Below are 16,449 nucleotides of genomic sequence, written 5' to 3'. Positions count from 1 at the left end.
CACTGTACCCCGGTAGCTCTAATCTTTTGGTTTAATCTCGATTCATATTCCGTACTAGGGACCAATTACATTACATAAAACTATCCATCAATTTGTCTCACTAGTGTAGGGTTGTCTAGGCATTCGGCCACGATCTCGTTTTCCCATTCCTGCCGCCCTACTTATTAGAAGTCTATAAGCACAGGAAAAGGCATAAGTAAGCATAAAAGAGCTTAATGCATATATAAGTTGCAAAAATATTTGAAATCAGATCATGATTCTTTACATGTATCAAAAGTTATAGCATGACTTAAAAGTTACGAAATAAGGCCAATGCGTTATATATGGCATATAGGCATTTAAGTGCCACGAAAGATACAAGCATATGGAAGCAGGATACAAAAGCCTTAGGACGTGCACCACCCTTCCTAGGCTAAAGTTAAACCACAGGATCCAATTATTGCTACTTTCAATCAAATCCCCTACCCTTACAAAGGTAGATCCAATTAATCCATAACACAGGCTAAAACCACAGTTTGTCATTTCGAAATTCAAATTTTCTAACCAAGCCACCAAAGCCACCAGCCAGAGTACTATCATCTCTAAGAATAACCCGTCTTAGGGTTTTATAGGTAAAAGCCCTCTTTCCCAGTTCAAACCCAAGAAACAAGTACAACTTGCCAACTTACGTGTCAAATAGGAATCAAGTCACTTTACCTTAACCTCGTGCTCTTAAATGCGATTACTCTATATAAGTCCCTCAGTCCTTACACTTAAGGATAGGCTTACCCAGTCAAGAATTTTAAACCATAAGTAGAGTATATGAAATAACCCGAAACTTATCAAGTTCAAGATTTGCATTATCATCCGTAAGCTCACCATAATTTCAAAAACACAAGATTTTCCATCTATATATATATCTATTTCCGTACAAAGCAGAGACAATTCAAGTGTGAGCATATACCAATTTACAATCAAGGGAAAAAAAATTTAGTATAGAAAATTTTAACCTTGTCACCACTGACCAGATACAAAATTCAATCACTCATCGGGTATTCATAAATTTTTAAATTTGAAATTTAAGCAAAATTCAAATTTTTACTAAAATCGGCAAATTACATATACTTAAAGTTAAAGCATATACATCTTTTTTTTTTTCCATCATTGTTTGCAAATAAAACTAGTACATCCTAGTTTTCTTTAAAATTCCAAAGCATAACTTCTTTAAAAGGTCTGTGGGCGGAAAAATGCATTTACTCCTTTGGTACTTTTTTTTTCTTAGTTCAAAATCATCATACATGGAGCTTAACCATCAAATCTCGGTCTCTTATCCTCCATAGCCCGTACAATAAGTACCTCAACTCTTTCCACACTTAGAAGTATCAGGATAATTCAAATTCGTCCAATCTTTCACTAGTCATCAAATTCCTCATTTTTTTCCTACAAGTCCCAAATAGGAAATTTCAAATAATCATTTTCTTTGACCCACTAGGATACCATAGATCCTCGTTCACAAAATATTCAAATAAATCTCACAGTCAGGCATTCTCAATTTCAAGCCTAGGATACGACACAGAGATCTGAAGCCTAAACTCTGATACCAATTGTAACGACCCCATTTTCCCCTAAGGCGAACCAGAGGGGTCAACGGGCCGCCTGCCCAGCTCTCGCCAGGACTCAGTCAATCACTAACGTTCTCCAATAAATTACAATATAAGATTCGAATATATACATCAAATTCTCCAAGAATTACATATCACAAACGCAGCGGAATGTACACTTACATCCATTCAAGTCCAGTCATTCATTACAAACCTTACTACTAAGCTATTACACAAGAGGCAATCCAAATTCAAACCGTACACGGTATAATCCATCCATTCCCATTTCAAACAATCACCCTAACTCAACTATTACACGAAACGGATCCGAATCTTAAGCTGTACAAAATACATGCCATCCAGGCACACAAATAACGTAATACAAGCGCTTCCTTTGCTTCGATCCCTGTGGGGAGAAGAAAAATTTGGGGGTGAGCTAGAAGCTCAGCGAGTGAACAGTAAAAGCAGTAACTAAATAAACTTAACAGTAGTGTTTTTCAAGGCTATCATGGAATAGCGGTCCAATGTGCAAATAATGCTCTTTGGAGCCAGTGAAAATCCTTGTACTTAAAATCCAACACTCCCTTAGATCCAGTAAACAAATAAACAGAAACAAGGAGCCATCGTGCTCTAAAGAAAGCATACACAGTAATGGAGAGGTTGGTTCTAAGCACAAGATTTTCCCAAGAACTCATTAAAGCCAAAATGTTATGGCACACACACATACACAATGAGATGCAATCATATAAGCAATGCAAGAATTATTTCAAGAGGAACTTTTGGAGAAATAGTTAAAGTTCACTCACCCAAACACAGCTCAGGAACCATCCATCGTACCTCATTGGCTTGTTCAAGTCGGAGTCCTAAATTACAAATATCAAGTCAAATAAAGGAATTCTAACTTAATAAGCTCCTGCCACCTTTTGGCATTTTAATCATAATGAAAGCTACACTTATCCGGTTGACGTAAATCTTATGGCGTTACGAAGCTAAGACATATACCAACATTTCTTATGAAGACCTCCAAGGCCAAATTATACATTTTCAGGGTCAAATATCGAAATCTAGGAGAGGACAGAAAACAGTCCACAAAACAGGGTCTATGAACAGTCAGGGGCAATTCAGTCATTTCACAAGTTACAGTACTTCAATCAATTTGAAATTTTGCAGGCAAGTAGTTAACTCCTATACCTACAAGTTTCATGTTTTAAGCAAAAGCTGATTTGGTCTAGAGCACAGAGAAAATGACAGTCCAAGTTCAGTCTAGAAACAGGGAAAAACTGAAATGACCCTCCTTGAACCAACTTTTGCATACAACCATCACTAATCACAATTAAGGCTAGAAAGCCCCACTTAACATGAGACTAGCCTATACCAATCATGTACATGCCAAAACAAGGATGAATTAACTTAAACAGAGTTTATAAATGTCCCTAATATGGAACTTAATCCTCCCAATGTCCAAATCACAAGAATTTCCATAAAATGAATCAAGATCAATTCCAATTCAAAACAAACACATACTCTCAAAAACTGGACGGCATAACCTCTAGATTTTTGCACATTTCCAACCTACCATTCAAATACCAATTCTCATAACAATTAACCATAGTCACCCATATGGTTCATAAACAATACCATACATTCAATTAAGCCATAATTTCCTTCATTCAAAGCCAATTAAAAGCTTAAAGCCAACCTTAGAAAAATCCCCAAATTGAAACCCTAGAAACCGGAAATTCACTTCACATACGGAAATTTTCTGCAATAACCATAAATAACGTACGAGAGCTTCCATTAACACCATTTAAACCACTAATCCAAATCCAATCCAAGACTTTCATATAAAATCATAAAAATACCCAATAAATCAGAAAATCACCATAATTTCCACAAACCCATGAAATACTCCATAAAATAACATACATGACCACCACAAACCAGTAATTAACCAATATTAGAACAAAATGGAACTTGTTTATCTCACTTACCTCAAAATCAAGAAAACCACCAACTTAGTGCCTCCCATCCAAAAACAATCCACCATAGTGAACTCTTGTATGAAAAATTGTCCAAAACCATCGGTGAAATCACAAGATTTGGGACAAAATTGAAGTTGGAAAATTGAAGAGGTTTCTTTTCTCTCAAAGCTCACGGAAGAACCAGGGAAGAAATGAGATATTTTGGTTGCAAAAGTGGAATAAAAAGGGAAGAAACAGCCGGTCAAAGCTTCTGACCGGCTGTGCCACGTCAGAATCCGGCCAGGATCTGGCCGGATTTCCGGCCGGATTCTTGGCCGGATTCAAGGCAGAGAGTTCCTCAATTTTTTTTTCAAAACGGCTGGGCAATCCGGCCAGCTATCCGGCCAGAAACTGGCCGGATTTCCGGCCGAATTTGGCCCCCCTTCACATTTCCAAAATTTTCTCTTCTTTTCCAAGTTTAAAAGCTGCACTCCTTCGCTCGTCCAACGAAAATATCCGTAAAGTGAAAACCCTAATTTTCGGGGCGTCACAGAACCAATCGGAAAAATTTATTTTCGAGAAATTCATGTAATTTAGTATATATATATATATATATATATATATATATATATATATATATATATATATATTTTTGGTAACTCGAGTACGAAATATTTTTAAAATGACCAATTTAACAATATTTTGAAATAATAAAATTATGGGTCCTCACATCTTAAATACCGTTCGATACACCCACAGTGCAACGTCGAATCTTCTTGCCCAATTTTTCCTTGAGTTGTTCACCGTTTTCTCCAAGATGAGTTTGATTTCTTGATTAGTCAATTCCACTTGTGAATGATACGGAAGTGATGTCTTGTGCTTACAACCATATTTGAGCAACAAAGAATCAAGTTGTTTGTTACAAAAGTGCTTTCCTTTATCACTTTCTATGGTCTTAGAAATATCGAATCTACTAAAAATATTCTTTTTAAAAAATCGAAATACTACTTTAGTATAATTTGTAGGTGAAACAATTGTCTTCACCCATTTAAAAAATAGTCCACAGTTACTAAGATGTACTTATCATTGAAAGAATTAGGAAACGGTCCCATAAAATCTATAACCCACATATCAAATAACTCTACTTCTAAGAAAGTGGTTAAGGGCATTTCATTTTTCCTAAAAATATTTTTAGTTCTTTGATAGGCATCACAACTTTTAACATATTCCCGAACATCTCGGTATATGGTAGGCCAATAAAATTTCAATTGCCATACCTTAGTTACGGTTTCAGAAGTATTAAAATGACCACTTGTTTCTAAATTATGACAATGAAGTGAAATATCACGTACCTACCTTTTGAAAATACATCTTCTTATTATACTATCAGCACAATACTTATAAAGCAGTGGTTTCTCCCAAAAGTAGTTTTTAATATCATGCAAAAATTTATTCCTTTGGTGAAAATTAAAACCCTTCGGAAGTACACCACTTACCGAAAAGTTAGCAAAATTCGCATATCATGGAGACTTGGTTAGTACTAGAACAAATTCGTTCGAAAAATTCTCCTTAATTGGAACTTGATCATTGGTAGGGATATACTCTAATTGAGATAAATGATCCGCCACAAGATTCTCCGATCTTTTTTTGTCTTTAATCTCTAAATTAAATTCCTGTAATAAGAGAATTCAATGAATTAATCGCGATTTTGCATCTTTTTTTATGGAGTAAATATTTAAGAGTTGAATGGTCCATATAAATGATGACTTTAGATCCTACTACCACGGAGAAAGAGCTTTTGGCGGTGATATTTTCCTTAGATCCTACTACCAAGGATTTAAATTTATCTAAGACAAATATCACTGCCAAAAGTTCTTTCTCCGTGGTCACATAGTTAATTTGTACTTCATTGAGCACTTCACTTGCGTAATAAATCACATGCAACCTTCCTTCCTTCTATTGACCTAACACAGCTCCTATTGCATAGTCGCTTGCATCACATATCAATTTAAATGGTAGAGACCAATCCGGTGAAGTTATAATCGGTGTTGAGGTCAATTCTTTTTTCAACCTATCAAAAGCCATAAAAAATTTATCATCAAAATGAAATGGGTTATTTTTGCACAAAAAATCACATAACGGCTTAACTATCTTGAAAAAATCCTTAATGAAACGTCTATAAAAACCCACATGTCCTAGAAAACTTCTAATCCGCTTGACATTGTTTGGAAGTGGCATTTACTCGATGACTTCTATTTTGACTTTGTCCACCTTAATTCCTCTTGAGAAAATCTTGTAACCTAAGACGATTCTTTCTTAGGCCATAAACTGGTACTTCTCTCAATTCAACACGAGGTTTGTCTCTTCACATCTCTATAAAATCAAGTCCAAATTATAAAGACAATGATCAAACAATGAACCATATACTGAAAAATCATCCATAAAAATGTTCATAATTTTCTCAATATAATCAGAAAAAATTGCCATCATACAACGTTGGAATGTGGCAGAAGCATTGCAAAGGCCACATGGCATCCTTCTAAAAGCAAATATGCCATAAGGGCAAGTGAAGGTGGTCTTTTCTTGATCTTCAGGAGTTATTGCTATTTGATTATAACCTGAAAATTCGTCAAGAAAACAATAAAATTCATAACCAACAATACGTTCCAATAATTGATCAAGAAAGGGTAGGGGAGAGTGATCTTTTCTTGTGACTGCATTTAGCTTTCTATAGTCTATACACATTCTCCATCCTACCACAAGTCTAGAGAGAGTTCATCATTTTTTCCTTTAACTATGGTAGTTCCACCTTTTTTTAGGACAACATGAATTGGACTAATCCATACACTATCCGAGATAGGGAAGATTATACTTGCATCCAATCACTTGATAATTTCTAATCTTACCACCTCTTTCATGTTTAGATTAAGCCTTCTTTGCAATTCGACCACCGGTTTGCAATTATCCTCCAAAAGAATGCGATGCATGCATATAAAAGGGCTAATTCCTTGAATGTCAGAGATGGTCCATCCGATAACCTTCTTGTGCCAACCTATTAAGTTACTCTTCTTCCAAGTAAGCACTAACAATCACTGGTAGAGTTTCATTTTCACTCATACTTCAAATGGCTAGGAAGTGGTTTGAATTCAAGTCTTGGAACTTCTATCTCTGAAAGTGGTGGAAGTCCCTCTTCTTGTCCAAGATTCTCGTACATATGCCCTTTCTTATAAGGAGGTTGTGCATCTAAATATTGGGCCAATGCTTCAATTTCTTCATCATTTTTCTCCTTCATCCCTGTACTTATTAAACAAAACTCAAGCGGATCAAATCAAGATTGACTCGATTTAACTTTTGGGTTAACATTTCAATAGTGCCAATTGAACAAGTATGATTGGTAAAAGAAATGTACTTTTTCATTTCATTTAAGTTAAATACTACCTCTTATTCACCTATTTGAAATTTAAGTTTGCCATTTTTTATATCAATAATAGTACCCGCACAGTTGCTAAAAATGGTCTATTCAGAATAATTGGCATAAACATATATTCTTCCATATCTAATACCACAAAATTCACAGGAATGATGAATTTTTGCACTTTAATCAACATATTTTTCAAAACTCCTAATGGATATCTAATAGACCGAAATATTAGTGCGTTTTAACTCATACAACCCTAATTGTCTAACCACCGTTAAAGGAATTAATGATACACTCGCACCTAGATCACATAATGCCTTAGAAAATTCAATGTTACCGATAGTACAGGGTATAGAAAAGCTCCCCGGATCCTTCAATTTTGGTGGCAGCTTGTTTTGTATAATGGCGCTGCATTCCTCCATTAATGCTATCGTTTCGCGATCCTCCAATCTCCTCTTTCATGTCATGATCTCCTTGAGAAACTTGGCGTATAAAGGAATATACACAATAGTATCAACGAAAGGAATATTAATATGCAATTGTTTGAAAATTTTGATAAACTTTTCGAAATCTTTGTCAAGTTTATTTGGGTTGAGTCGTTAAGAAAATGGAACTGCCGGAGGTATCGAAACGGTAGTGGAGGATGTAGGTTGTTCTTCTTTTGATTTTTCTTTACTACCTTTTCCCACGCTTACCTCTTGCTCTATTCACTCATCTCCTTATCTCTTACTCTCATTGTCCCCTCCATTTTCTATCACCAGAGGATCCTCTAGTTGTTTACCACTACGAAGAGTAATGGTCTCAACGTGTTCCCTCGAATTCACCTCCATTTTATTAGGCAACTCCCCTTGATTTCAATTATTAATAGAATTGGCGATTTGACCAATCTGGATCTCCATATTTCTATACATTCTGGTTAATTGGTCCAACCACCCCTCTAGCCGCTCGAATCTCTCCAAAGTACCATTTGCCAATTTTTTCACCGCAATCTCCCAATCCGGTTTGGTATTCGTATTCCTGCGGATTGGTCGGCTTTTGTGGATTGTCTTGATCTTTCCACCTAAAATTGGGATGATTCTTCCACCCCAGATTATATGTATTCGAGTATGGATTGTTTTGAGCATTCCTATTGTAATTATTGATAAATTGAGCTTGCCCAAGATCAACACACTCGTTAGTACCATGTTCTCCTCCACATATGGAACAACAAGTTACATGCACATTGGAAGAAGGACTTGGACCACATCCAACTTGTCTATTTAACACCTTCATCATATTGCTCATTTGAACATGAAGCATATTCATGGTATCAATTTCAATCATACCTGCTTGGCGCCTTTGGTTACCTCTTTCATTAGCCTATTAATAATTGTTTGCCTCTATTTCCTCTATCAAACCCTGAGCTTCTTGAAGTGATTTTGCCATCAATGCTCCACCTGCGGCTGCATCGATAGTAGTTTTAGTAGAAAAAAAATAAACCATTATAGAAGATTTGTACAATTAGCCAATCGAAAAATCCATGGTGTGGACATTTCCGAAACAAATTTCAAAACCTCCCATGTTTCATATAATGACTCACCATCCAATTGACTAAGACTAGTAATATCCATTCTAAACTTAACCGTTTTACTCGGTAGAAAGTATTTCTTCAAAAATGCCCTAGACAAATCATCCCAAGTAGTGAAAGTGTTAAGGGCATGAGAATGTAGCCAAATTTTAGCCTTATCCCTTTATAAAAATGGGAACAACCTTAGCCTTGTAGCAACCTCATCAACTCCATTCATTTTGATTTATCACATATCTCAAAAAATGTGGCTAAATGTGCATTTGGATCCTCTACGACATTACCTCCAAATTGAGATTGTTGCACCATTTGGATTACTGATGGTTTAATTTCAAAATTATTAGCATTTACCGTCGGTCATGCTATACCTATTTAAGATCCTTGGATTCTCGATTGAGCAAAATCTCTAAGAGCTCGCCTATTTGCTTCGTTTTCCGCTATTTCTTCTTCAAAAGGTAGCTCTATTGTGATTCCCTTTATTTGTTGTCAAACATCTTCTCTTTCTTATTGTGGTGTACGCGTTCTTTGTCTACATAGTGTCCTTTCAATTTTCGGATCAAAAGATGCTACTATCCGTAAAACCCGATGCATACACTACAATAAAAAATAAGAGATTATATAGAATTATTTTACAAAACTACTAGAAATTCTAACTTAAATAGAAACAAAATTTAACTAACTAATATAGAGAATGTCTAAATTAATAAAACTTATTGGCCCTAATATTTCCACTCCTCGATAACGGCGCAAAAAATTTGATGGATTTTTTATATATAAGTACAAGTTTAATTCCGAATTATACCCGTTTTGACTGCAAGTATACAGGTCAAATTAGTAGTTTAAGATAAATATCGGGTCAAGCCCACAGAGAGCAACTTTACAAGTACTAGGTCCTTACTTACTCTACTATTTAAACTAATGATCGATTTAAGCAAGAGAAGTTATTATTATTACTACTATCTAACTAGTCTTAACTAGATATTTGCAAGGTAACAATGAAGAAAATTCACTAAATACTTGAGTCTAGGGATATAGATTCCACTTATGGCATAAAAGATACAAGTAAATCAATTTACCTCTTGCTACAACTCTTGTTCAACTAGGGATTCATTTCCAATATTACCAAATTTCATTCTCGTGATAAAATGGCCTAAAATAGACTAGTTTTTCCTATTCTCATAGTGAATAACTAGATCTACTCTTGTTCCTTCATGAAATGTAAATTTAATCCACTTAAGATATCTCTATTTTCATGAGTCTACTACTCAAACTCTATTTATATTGTTCCATTATTATTGCCAACTTTCATTGAATAATAATAACTAAAAGCTTGCTATTGGTGATCAAACAACAACAAATGATAAGCATGCATAAATAAACAAGTTAATACAAGATGTAACAAGTGTAAATCATATTCACTTCATATCAAATGGCTATAAGTTTCATCTACTCCATAGATCTAGAAATTTAACTACTCATATAATGTATAACAAGAAAGAGCATGGCTTCATTGCATGAACACATATTGAATCATAAGTGAAAGATAAATAAAGAAAGCTTAGCCAAGATTAGTGAAGAAGGTCCCAATGATCTTCTATTTTTTCAACAAAATGGGTTGTACAATGAAGTCTCCAATTGTTTCACAAAAATTCTAACTAGAGAGAACAAAACAAAACTAACTACTAAACACTTATGCTAAAATCTTATGAGAACTATTTCTAGTCTCTCCCCTCTTTCCCCTCTCTAATGATTCTAAGATTTCTAGTGTTAAGAGAGTCAAAAAGTGGTGTTTTGACAAGACATAAAGCTCCTTTTTTTTCTTCCAAAAAGTTCCTTGAACATGTGCAGCCGAAATTCTTGTCTGGAGTTGAGTTGGAAAGTAGTGTCAAAGTAGAGCAAGTGGCTGAGCAAATTGCAGAAATCAGGCTACAATACGTGACTTTGGAATACGCGACTTCAACTCACGTATTGCCAAGTCACGTATTCACTTCTGTGAATTTGGTTTCACTTCAACTGCTATTTTCTTAATGATAGAAGCCGAACTAGTTCTTGTACAAAACATGAAAATTGTAGCCCTTTGAATTAGCTTTCCAATGTTTCAAGAATTATCCAAGTTAGAGCTCTGTGAATCGAGATATTTCCAAAATACCATCAACTAGTCAGAGCCCTATCTCAACTTTCGACCGTGCACATGCACTTCTGTATTGTGACCTTTTGACAAGGAAGACAACTGAACTAGATTTCGATATCTTCATATCAAATGTATATCTATCTCTTAGCTTCAAAATGGTGTAAGGATCACTTCAATCTGATACTTTTATCTCAAGAAATTGTCGAAATACCACAATGTGTCAAAACTATCTTCACTTGTATTTCTTCATTTGAATATTTTGCACTTTATGTCTTCTTTAAACCATTTCAAATCATCAATAATTATCCAATTATCTTCTCAATTCATGCCATTTGATGATTAAATCCTTAAATCTACAAAAACATGAAGTTTTCACCATTTAAATCCATAGAAATGTAATTTTTGCCACTTAAACCACAACATTTTTACCAAAATCCTAGTTAATTAATTATAAAATTAAATAAAACACACCAAAACTAACTAATAAAACACACTAAAAACACGTAAAATATTCTCTTATCATGTACAAACCTACTATAATCCCAAACCAGCATCTTATCTACAGTTTCCATTTAAAAAGCAAGAAACCAGTTGACCCACAAGATGCTTTAGACCCATAAATAGATTATCACACTTGAAACTAGGGATGACAATGGGGGCATCCGTCCCATGGGGGACTAATGGGGCGGGGGGAATTTTTTCCCCCCTATTTAGAAATGGGACCCCCGCCTCGCCACCCGCTAAAACAATAAATATATAAGTAAATAAAATATATATATGTATATAATTATATATAATATTTAATTTAATTAGTTACAAACTTATGATAATGATATTATTAGTTATATGTATTATCTAATGTATATTAGTATATGTAATATAGTTGATATTATCAATTATACTAATAATTATATATGTCTACTAATAAAAATTATTAATTAGTTAGACTAAATTTACTAATACATTTATACTAAATTCCTAATTACACTTAATACAATAATACTTTTTTCTCAAAAAACAAAGCACAAGCACAATAATGAATTAATGATTGTATTTGTGCCAAAAGTAAAAACTTGACTACTTTAGTTGTATTTATTTTATCATGTTGAATTGTATTCAAATAACTTTTGTTTGATTGTTTTTATGAGTTTCAATTGTGAAATTACAATGAATAATAACTTGGCGTTGTGTTGATAATAACTTGAAGTCTTCATCTAATTCCTTCGTGGTTCTTTCCAATGATTAAAATGCTGTTTTGGAATATTAGGGGTGTCTCTTGAGCCCCAAACTTACGGAGGCTTAAGAAACTAGTTAAACTATATTCTTTACAATTGGTGGCAATTTGTGAGCCGAAGGTAGCTTTAGACAATATTACTGCTGTCCGCTTAAAGTTGGGGATGGATGCGAGTGTCTCCAATAGTGGGGGCACCGTTTGGGTCTTTTACAAATCGGTTCTATCTTGCTCGGTGGTTGGCGAGTCGAGTCAACATGTGTCGCTTCAGGCCCACTGCCCGTTGTTCCCATCTACCTTGGTTTTCTCTTTTATCCATGCAAAATGCACAGTGCAAGACCGCGAGATGTTATGGGCAGGATTGTTGTCGGACAAGCCAACAGAGACCCCGTGGTTCCTAGCAGGAGATTTTAATGTGATAGCTCAGGAGGAAGAGAAACGAGGAGGGGTGCCATTTTGTCCAAACGAGGGGTTGGAACTTGCGCGGTTCATGGTGGAGGCTGGAGTGATGGACGCAGGATTCTCTGGCTCCAATTATACGTGGTGTAATAATAGGCAAGGGCAGGCTCGGGTTTGGAAACGTCTTGATAGGGTGCTTCTCAACTTGAAGGCTCTGCAGATGGACTCGAGTTTCCTGGTGCAGCATTTGGCTAGGGATCCGTCGGATCACTCTCCGCTCTTGATGATCGCTTCTTCTCGTTTAGACCATAAACCGAAGCCGTTTCGTTTCCTCAATGTGTGGACCACCAAAGCGGGGCTGCTGGATGTCATACGTGATGCATGGTCAGGGGAGCGTGGTGGTGCGCCGTTAGGCATTTTAGCTTCCAAGTTGCGGGCGGTCAAGCACGCGCTGAAGGGTGGTCTAGGGAGTCTTTTGGGGACATCTTCAAGGCTGTTAAAGAGGCAAAGAGGGCAGTAATAGAGACGGAAGTGGCCCAGGAGCAAGACTCCTCCGACTCTGTGCAACGCGACCTAAATGTAGCTCGGGAGCGGCTCAGGGTTACCTTGGCCATAGAAGAAGGCTTTTGGAAACAAAAGGCTAGGGTGCGATGGTTGAAGGAGGGCGACAAGAATTCTAAGTACTTGCATGCGGTGGTGGCAGAGAGGAGGAGTAGGGCTATCATTCATAGGATCCGTGGCGCGGATGGCTTTTGGGTTGAATCTGGGGATCTCATTGGCAGGGAGGCAGTCTCTTTTTTCCAGGGACTTTTCACAGCAGAGTCGTATCCCTCAACTTATGAATTCTTGAACGCTATCCCAAAGCTGGTGACAGATCAGGACAACTCCGGGCTAATGGAGCCTCCCACTCTGGCAGAAGTTAAGAAGGTGGTTTTCTCGATGGATAGAGAGAGTGCTGCTGGTCCGGATGGGTTTACGGGGGAGTTTTTCATATTTGCTTGGGATGTGGTTGCGGAGGATGTCTACAAGGCGGTTTTAAGTTTCTTTTGCGGGGCTGAGCTGCCAAGGAGCATTACCGCTACGAATATTGTTTTGATTCCTAAGGTTCAGTGTCCCCAGGACTTCACTCAGTATCGCCCGATAAGCCTCTGCAATTTTATAAATAAAGTGCTTTCACGTATTTTGTCGGATCGGTTAGCCCAAATTTTACCCCGGCTCATCTCCCTCCAACAGAGTGGTTTCGTTAAAGGGCGAAAAATTGTAGACAACTTCTTACTGGCGCAAGAGATGGTGACGGATATTGGGAAGCCGTCTCGAGGAGGAAATGTGGTGGTTAAGTTGGACATGATGAAAACTTATGATAGGGTGTCATGGTGCTTTCTGTTGCAGGTGATGCGGCGGTTCGGGTTCTCCGAGACATGGATTGATGTTATTTGGCGCCTAGTCTCTAATGTTTGGTTTTCGGTTCTGATCAACGGGACACCCCAGGGGTTCTTTCGCTCAACGCGTGGGTTGAGACAGGGCGATCCACTATCTCCAGCCTTATTTGTACTTGGCGCCGAAGCTCTCTCTCGGGCATTGAATGCTTTGGCTGAGCAGCGTCAGTTTCAACCGTTTAAGGTTCCGATTGGATGCCCGGTTATCACACATTTAGCATTTGCCGACGATATGGTTATCTTCACCGGTGGGTTAAAGTCTTCTCTATGTCTCGTAGTGAGGGTTCTCGAAGATTATTGTGAGGTATCGGGGCAGAAGATTAATAAGCAAAAGAGTGCTTTCCTTGTGCATCCCCGCATCTCACCGCATCGCTGCAGCATTATCAGGCAACTAACGGGTTTCCAGAAGAGAAGCTTCCCGATCCGGTATCTGGGTTGCCCGTTGTACACAGGTCGACGAAAGAAGGAGTATTTTGGGGAAATTTCCAAGGCCATTGTCAGCCGAATTCTTTCTTGGAAGCAGCGGATTTTGTCGCCAGGGGGGAAGGTTGTGCTCCTCAAGCACATCCTCTCCTCTCTGCCGATTCATCTATTGGCAGCAGCGTCGCCTCCCAAGGGGGTCTTACGAGAGATTGAGAGGGAGATGGCAGCATTTTTATGGGGCTCATCAGAGTTCGGCCCGAGGTTTCATTGGATTAAATGGGATGACCTGTGTCGGCCGTATGAGGAGGGGGGATAGGCCTCCGGCGGTTAACTGAAGTCTTTCAAGCATTCTCCATGAAGCTATGGTGGGCTTTCAGACAGGGTCGCTCGCTTTGGGCGTCCTTTATAGCGGCCAAGTACTGTAGGGGCCGGCACCCTTGCCTGGCAGAAGAGAGGGTAGGGAGTTCTCTTACTTGGAGGAGGATGTGTGCGGTTCAGGGAGTAATGGAGGAAAATATTGGTTGGATTGTTCGATCAGGAACAATGGATTTCTGGCATGATAACTAGGCAGGGTCCGGTCCATTGTGTCATCGGGTGGAGGAGTTCCAGAGCCATCGAGTAGCAGATTTTGTTATTGGAGGGGAATGGAATGCTAGACTTTTGTCAAAAGCATTGCAGCCGGAGGTTGTTCGATTGGTGATGGCGACTCCACCTCCAGCACTTCAGGGGGAGGACAGGATGGTGTGGATGTTAACCCCTAGTGGGGAGTTCTCGGTTGCCTCTGCTTTGTCGCTTGTTCGCACCCACTCCAATGGATCCTTTGGCGCCGCTTGTATTTGGCACAGATTTTTGCCGATAACAATTTCCTTTTTCATGTTGCGCCTCCTGTCCAACAGGTTACCATTAATGGAGCAGCTACGATGATTTGGAGTCCAGGGTCCTTCCCGATGCTGTTGCTGCGTCAATCCTCAGGAGGAACGATTGAATCATTTATTTTGCACAGGGGAGACTGCACGCCAAGTGTGGAAAGCGTTTGACTTCCCGGGTGGGTCGGCTGCTTGTATTAGTTCAGTTCGACATAGGGCGATCCCGTGGTGGATACGACCTGCTTCAAATCGGTATCTGGCATTCGTCTACCGTCTCATACCTTCTCTAATTTGTTGGGAGTTGTGGACAGCTCGGACTAACGCTTTCATGCATGGTGGGCGATTAGAAGTGGGAGTGGTGATAGCCAGGACCCTGTCCCGGATGAGGGAGGCATTGCTTTTGCAATTCCCGTCACTTTCATGGGACCATGCCTCTTGGATGACTTTGCACTCGGACTTGGAAGGGAGGCCACAACGGTGGATTAGTTGGCCCATGAAGTGGTTGCCTCCAGCAGAGGGTTATAAGCTAAACACGGACGGGTGCTCGCTTGGCAACCCGGGCAGGAGTAGCGGGGGAGGCTTGCTGCGGGATTGCCAGGGGGTTTCCTCTTTGGATTCTCTTGTTGCTTTGGCGTCACCACAAGTCTGCACGCAGAGCTACGAGCCTTGGTTTTTGGAGTCAAGCAGTGTGTTGTGCGGGGATTTACGCCTTTACACTTGGAGGTGGACTCTCTAACACTGGTTCAGATCCTATCAGGGGATCATGCATGCCCCTGGCGTTTGCAGGTGGAGGTGGACGAGTTTCTACGGCTTCAAAAAGGTGATCGGTCAATAACACACTGCTTGCGGGAAGCGAATAAGCCTGCGGACAGGATGGCCAAGCTGGGGGCGACCCGGGGGGAAGATATCTTTTTTGATTCCTTTGATAGCTTGCCCCTTATGGCTAGGGGAGAAATACGACTGGATAAATTAGGATTTCCGAGTTTTAGGAGAAGGCGAGCATAGACTGCTCTTTTGGAAAAAAAGAGAAAGAAGCTGTCCCTTTTACTTTAACGGAGGTTAGGTTTGACCCCCCTCTAATTCGCTGTACTCTTTTCGGATATGAATAAATTAGGGGATCGCATCCCTATTTAATAAAAAAAATAAATAAATAAAATTTAACTATAATAAAATTATATAATAAATTTTTATACCCGCAGGGGAAGCAGGGCGGGGCGGGGGAGCGGGGGGTAGGGCAAGGGGCGGGGAAAACTCTGTTAATATGAATAAGAGAAACTCTATTATAGCCATTTCTGTACATTCAATGTACTCTGCGCAGAATAGGTAGATGTTACTGACGATAAATCGATCTTATTTTATATACCTCTTACTTTATGCTTTATCTTTATTCGTTGCCATCCTTACTTGAAAATATCCACAAGCACAAGAACCAAGAATAGA

At 38.6% G+C, this 16,449-nt stretch overlaps 1 protein-coding gene, 1 long non-coding RNA gene and 1 other non-coding gene across 3 annotated transcripts; 2 read left to right on the top strand and 1 right to left on the bottom strand.

Moving 5' to 3' along the window:
- Nucleotides 1-1,717: 1,717 nt before the first annotated feature.
- Nucleotides 1,718-3,978, bottom strand: LOC140016682 (uncharacterized). The gene is made up of 3 exons (XR_011822881.1): nt 3,572-3,978; nt 2,387-2,443; nt 1,718-1,986 (listed from the first exon to the last, which is right to left on the bottom strand). It is a non-coding gene; the product is annotated as an uncharacterized lncRNA (long non-coding RNA).
- A 4,495-nt stretch (nt 3,979-8,473) lies between these two features.
- Nucleotides 8,474-8,578, top strand: LOC113717515 (small nucleolar RNA R71). Its single transcript, XR_003454430.1, has one exon. It is a non-coding gene; the product is annotated as a small nucleolar RNA R71 (small nucleolar RNA).
- Nucleotides 8,579-12,231: 3,653 nt separating this feature from the next.
- On the top strand, nt 12,232-16,014 carry LOC140016547 (uncharacterized). Its single transcript, XM_072070089.1, has 6 exons — nt 12,232-12,723; nt 12,777-14,404; nt 14,521-14,599; nt 14,711-14,975; nt 15,147-15,652; nt 15,796-16,014. Exons 1-6 carry the CDS (start codon nt 12,232-12,234, stop codon nt 16,012-16,014), a joined length of 3,189 nt encoding a protein of 1,062 aa, XP_071926190.1.
- Nucleotides 16,015-16,449: the final 435 nt, after the last annotated feature.

Source organism: Coffea arabica, chromosome 11c, assembly GCF_036785885.1.
Source record: "Coffea arabica cultivar ET-39 chromosome 11c, Coffea Arabica ET-39 HiFi, whole genome shotgun sequence".
Taxonomy (NCBI): Eukaryota; Viridiplantae; Streptophyta; class Magnoliopsida; order Gentianales; family Rubiaceae; genus Coffea; species Coffea arabica.
Note: the sequence above shows the minus strand (reverse complement) of the source record. Positions and strands in the feature narration are given on the sequence as shown.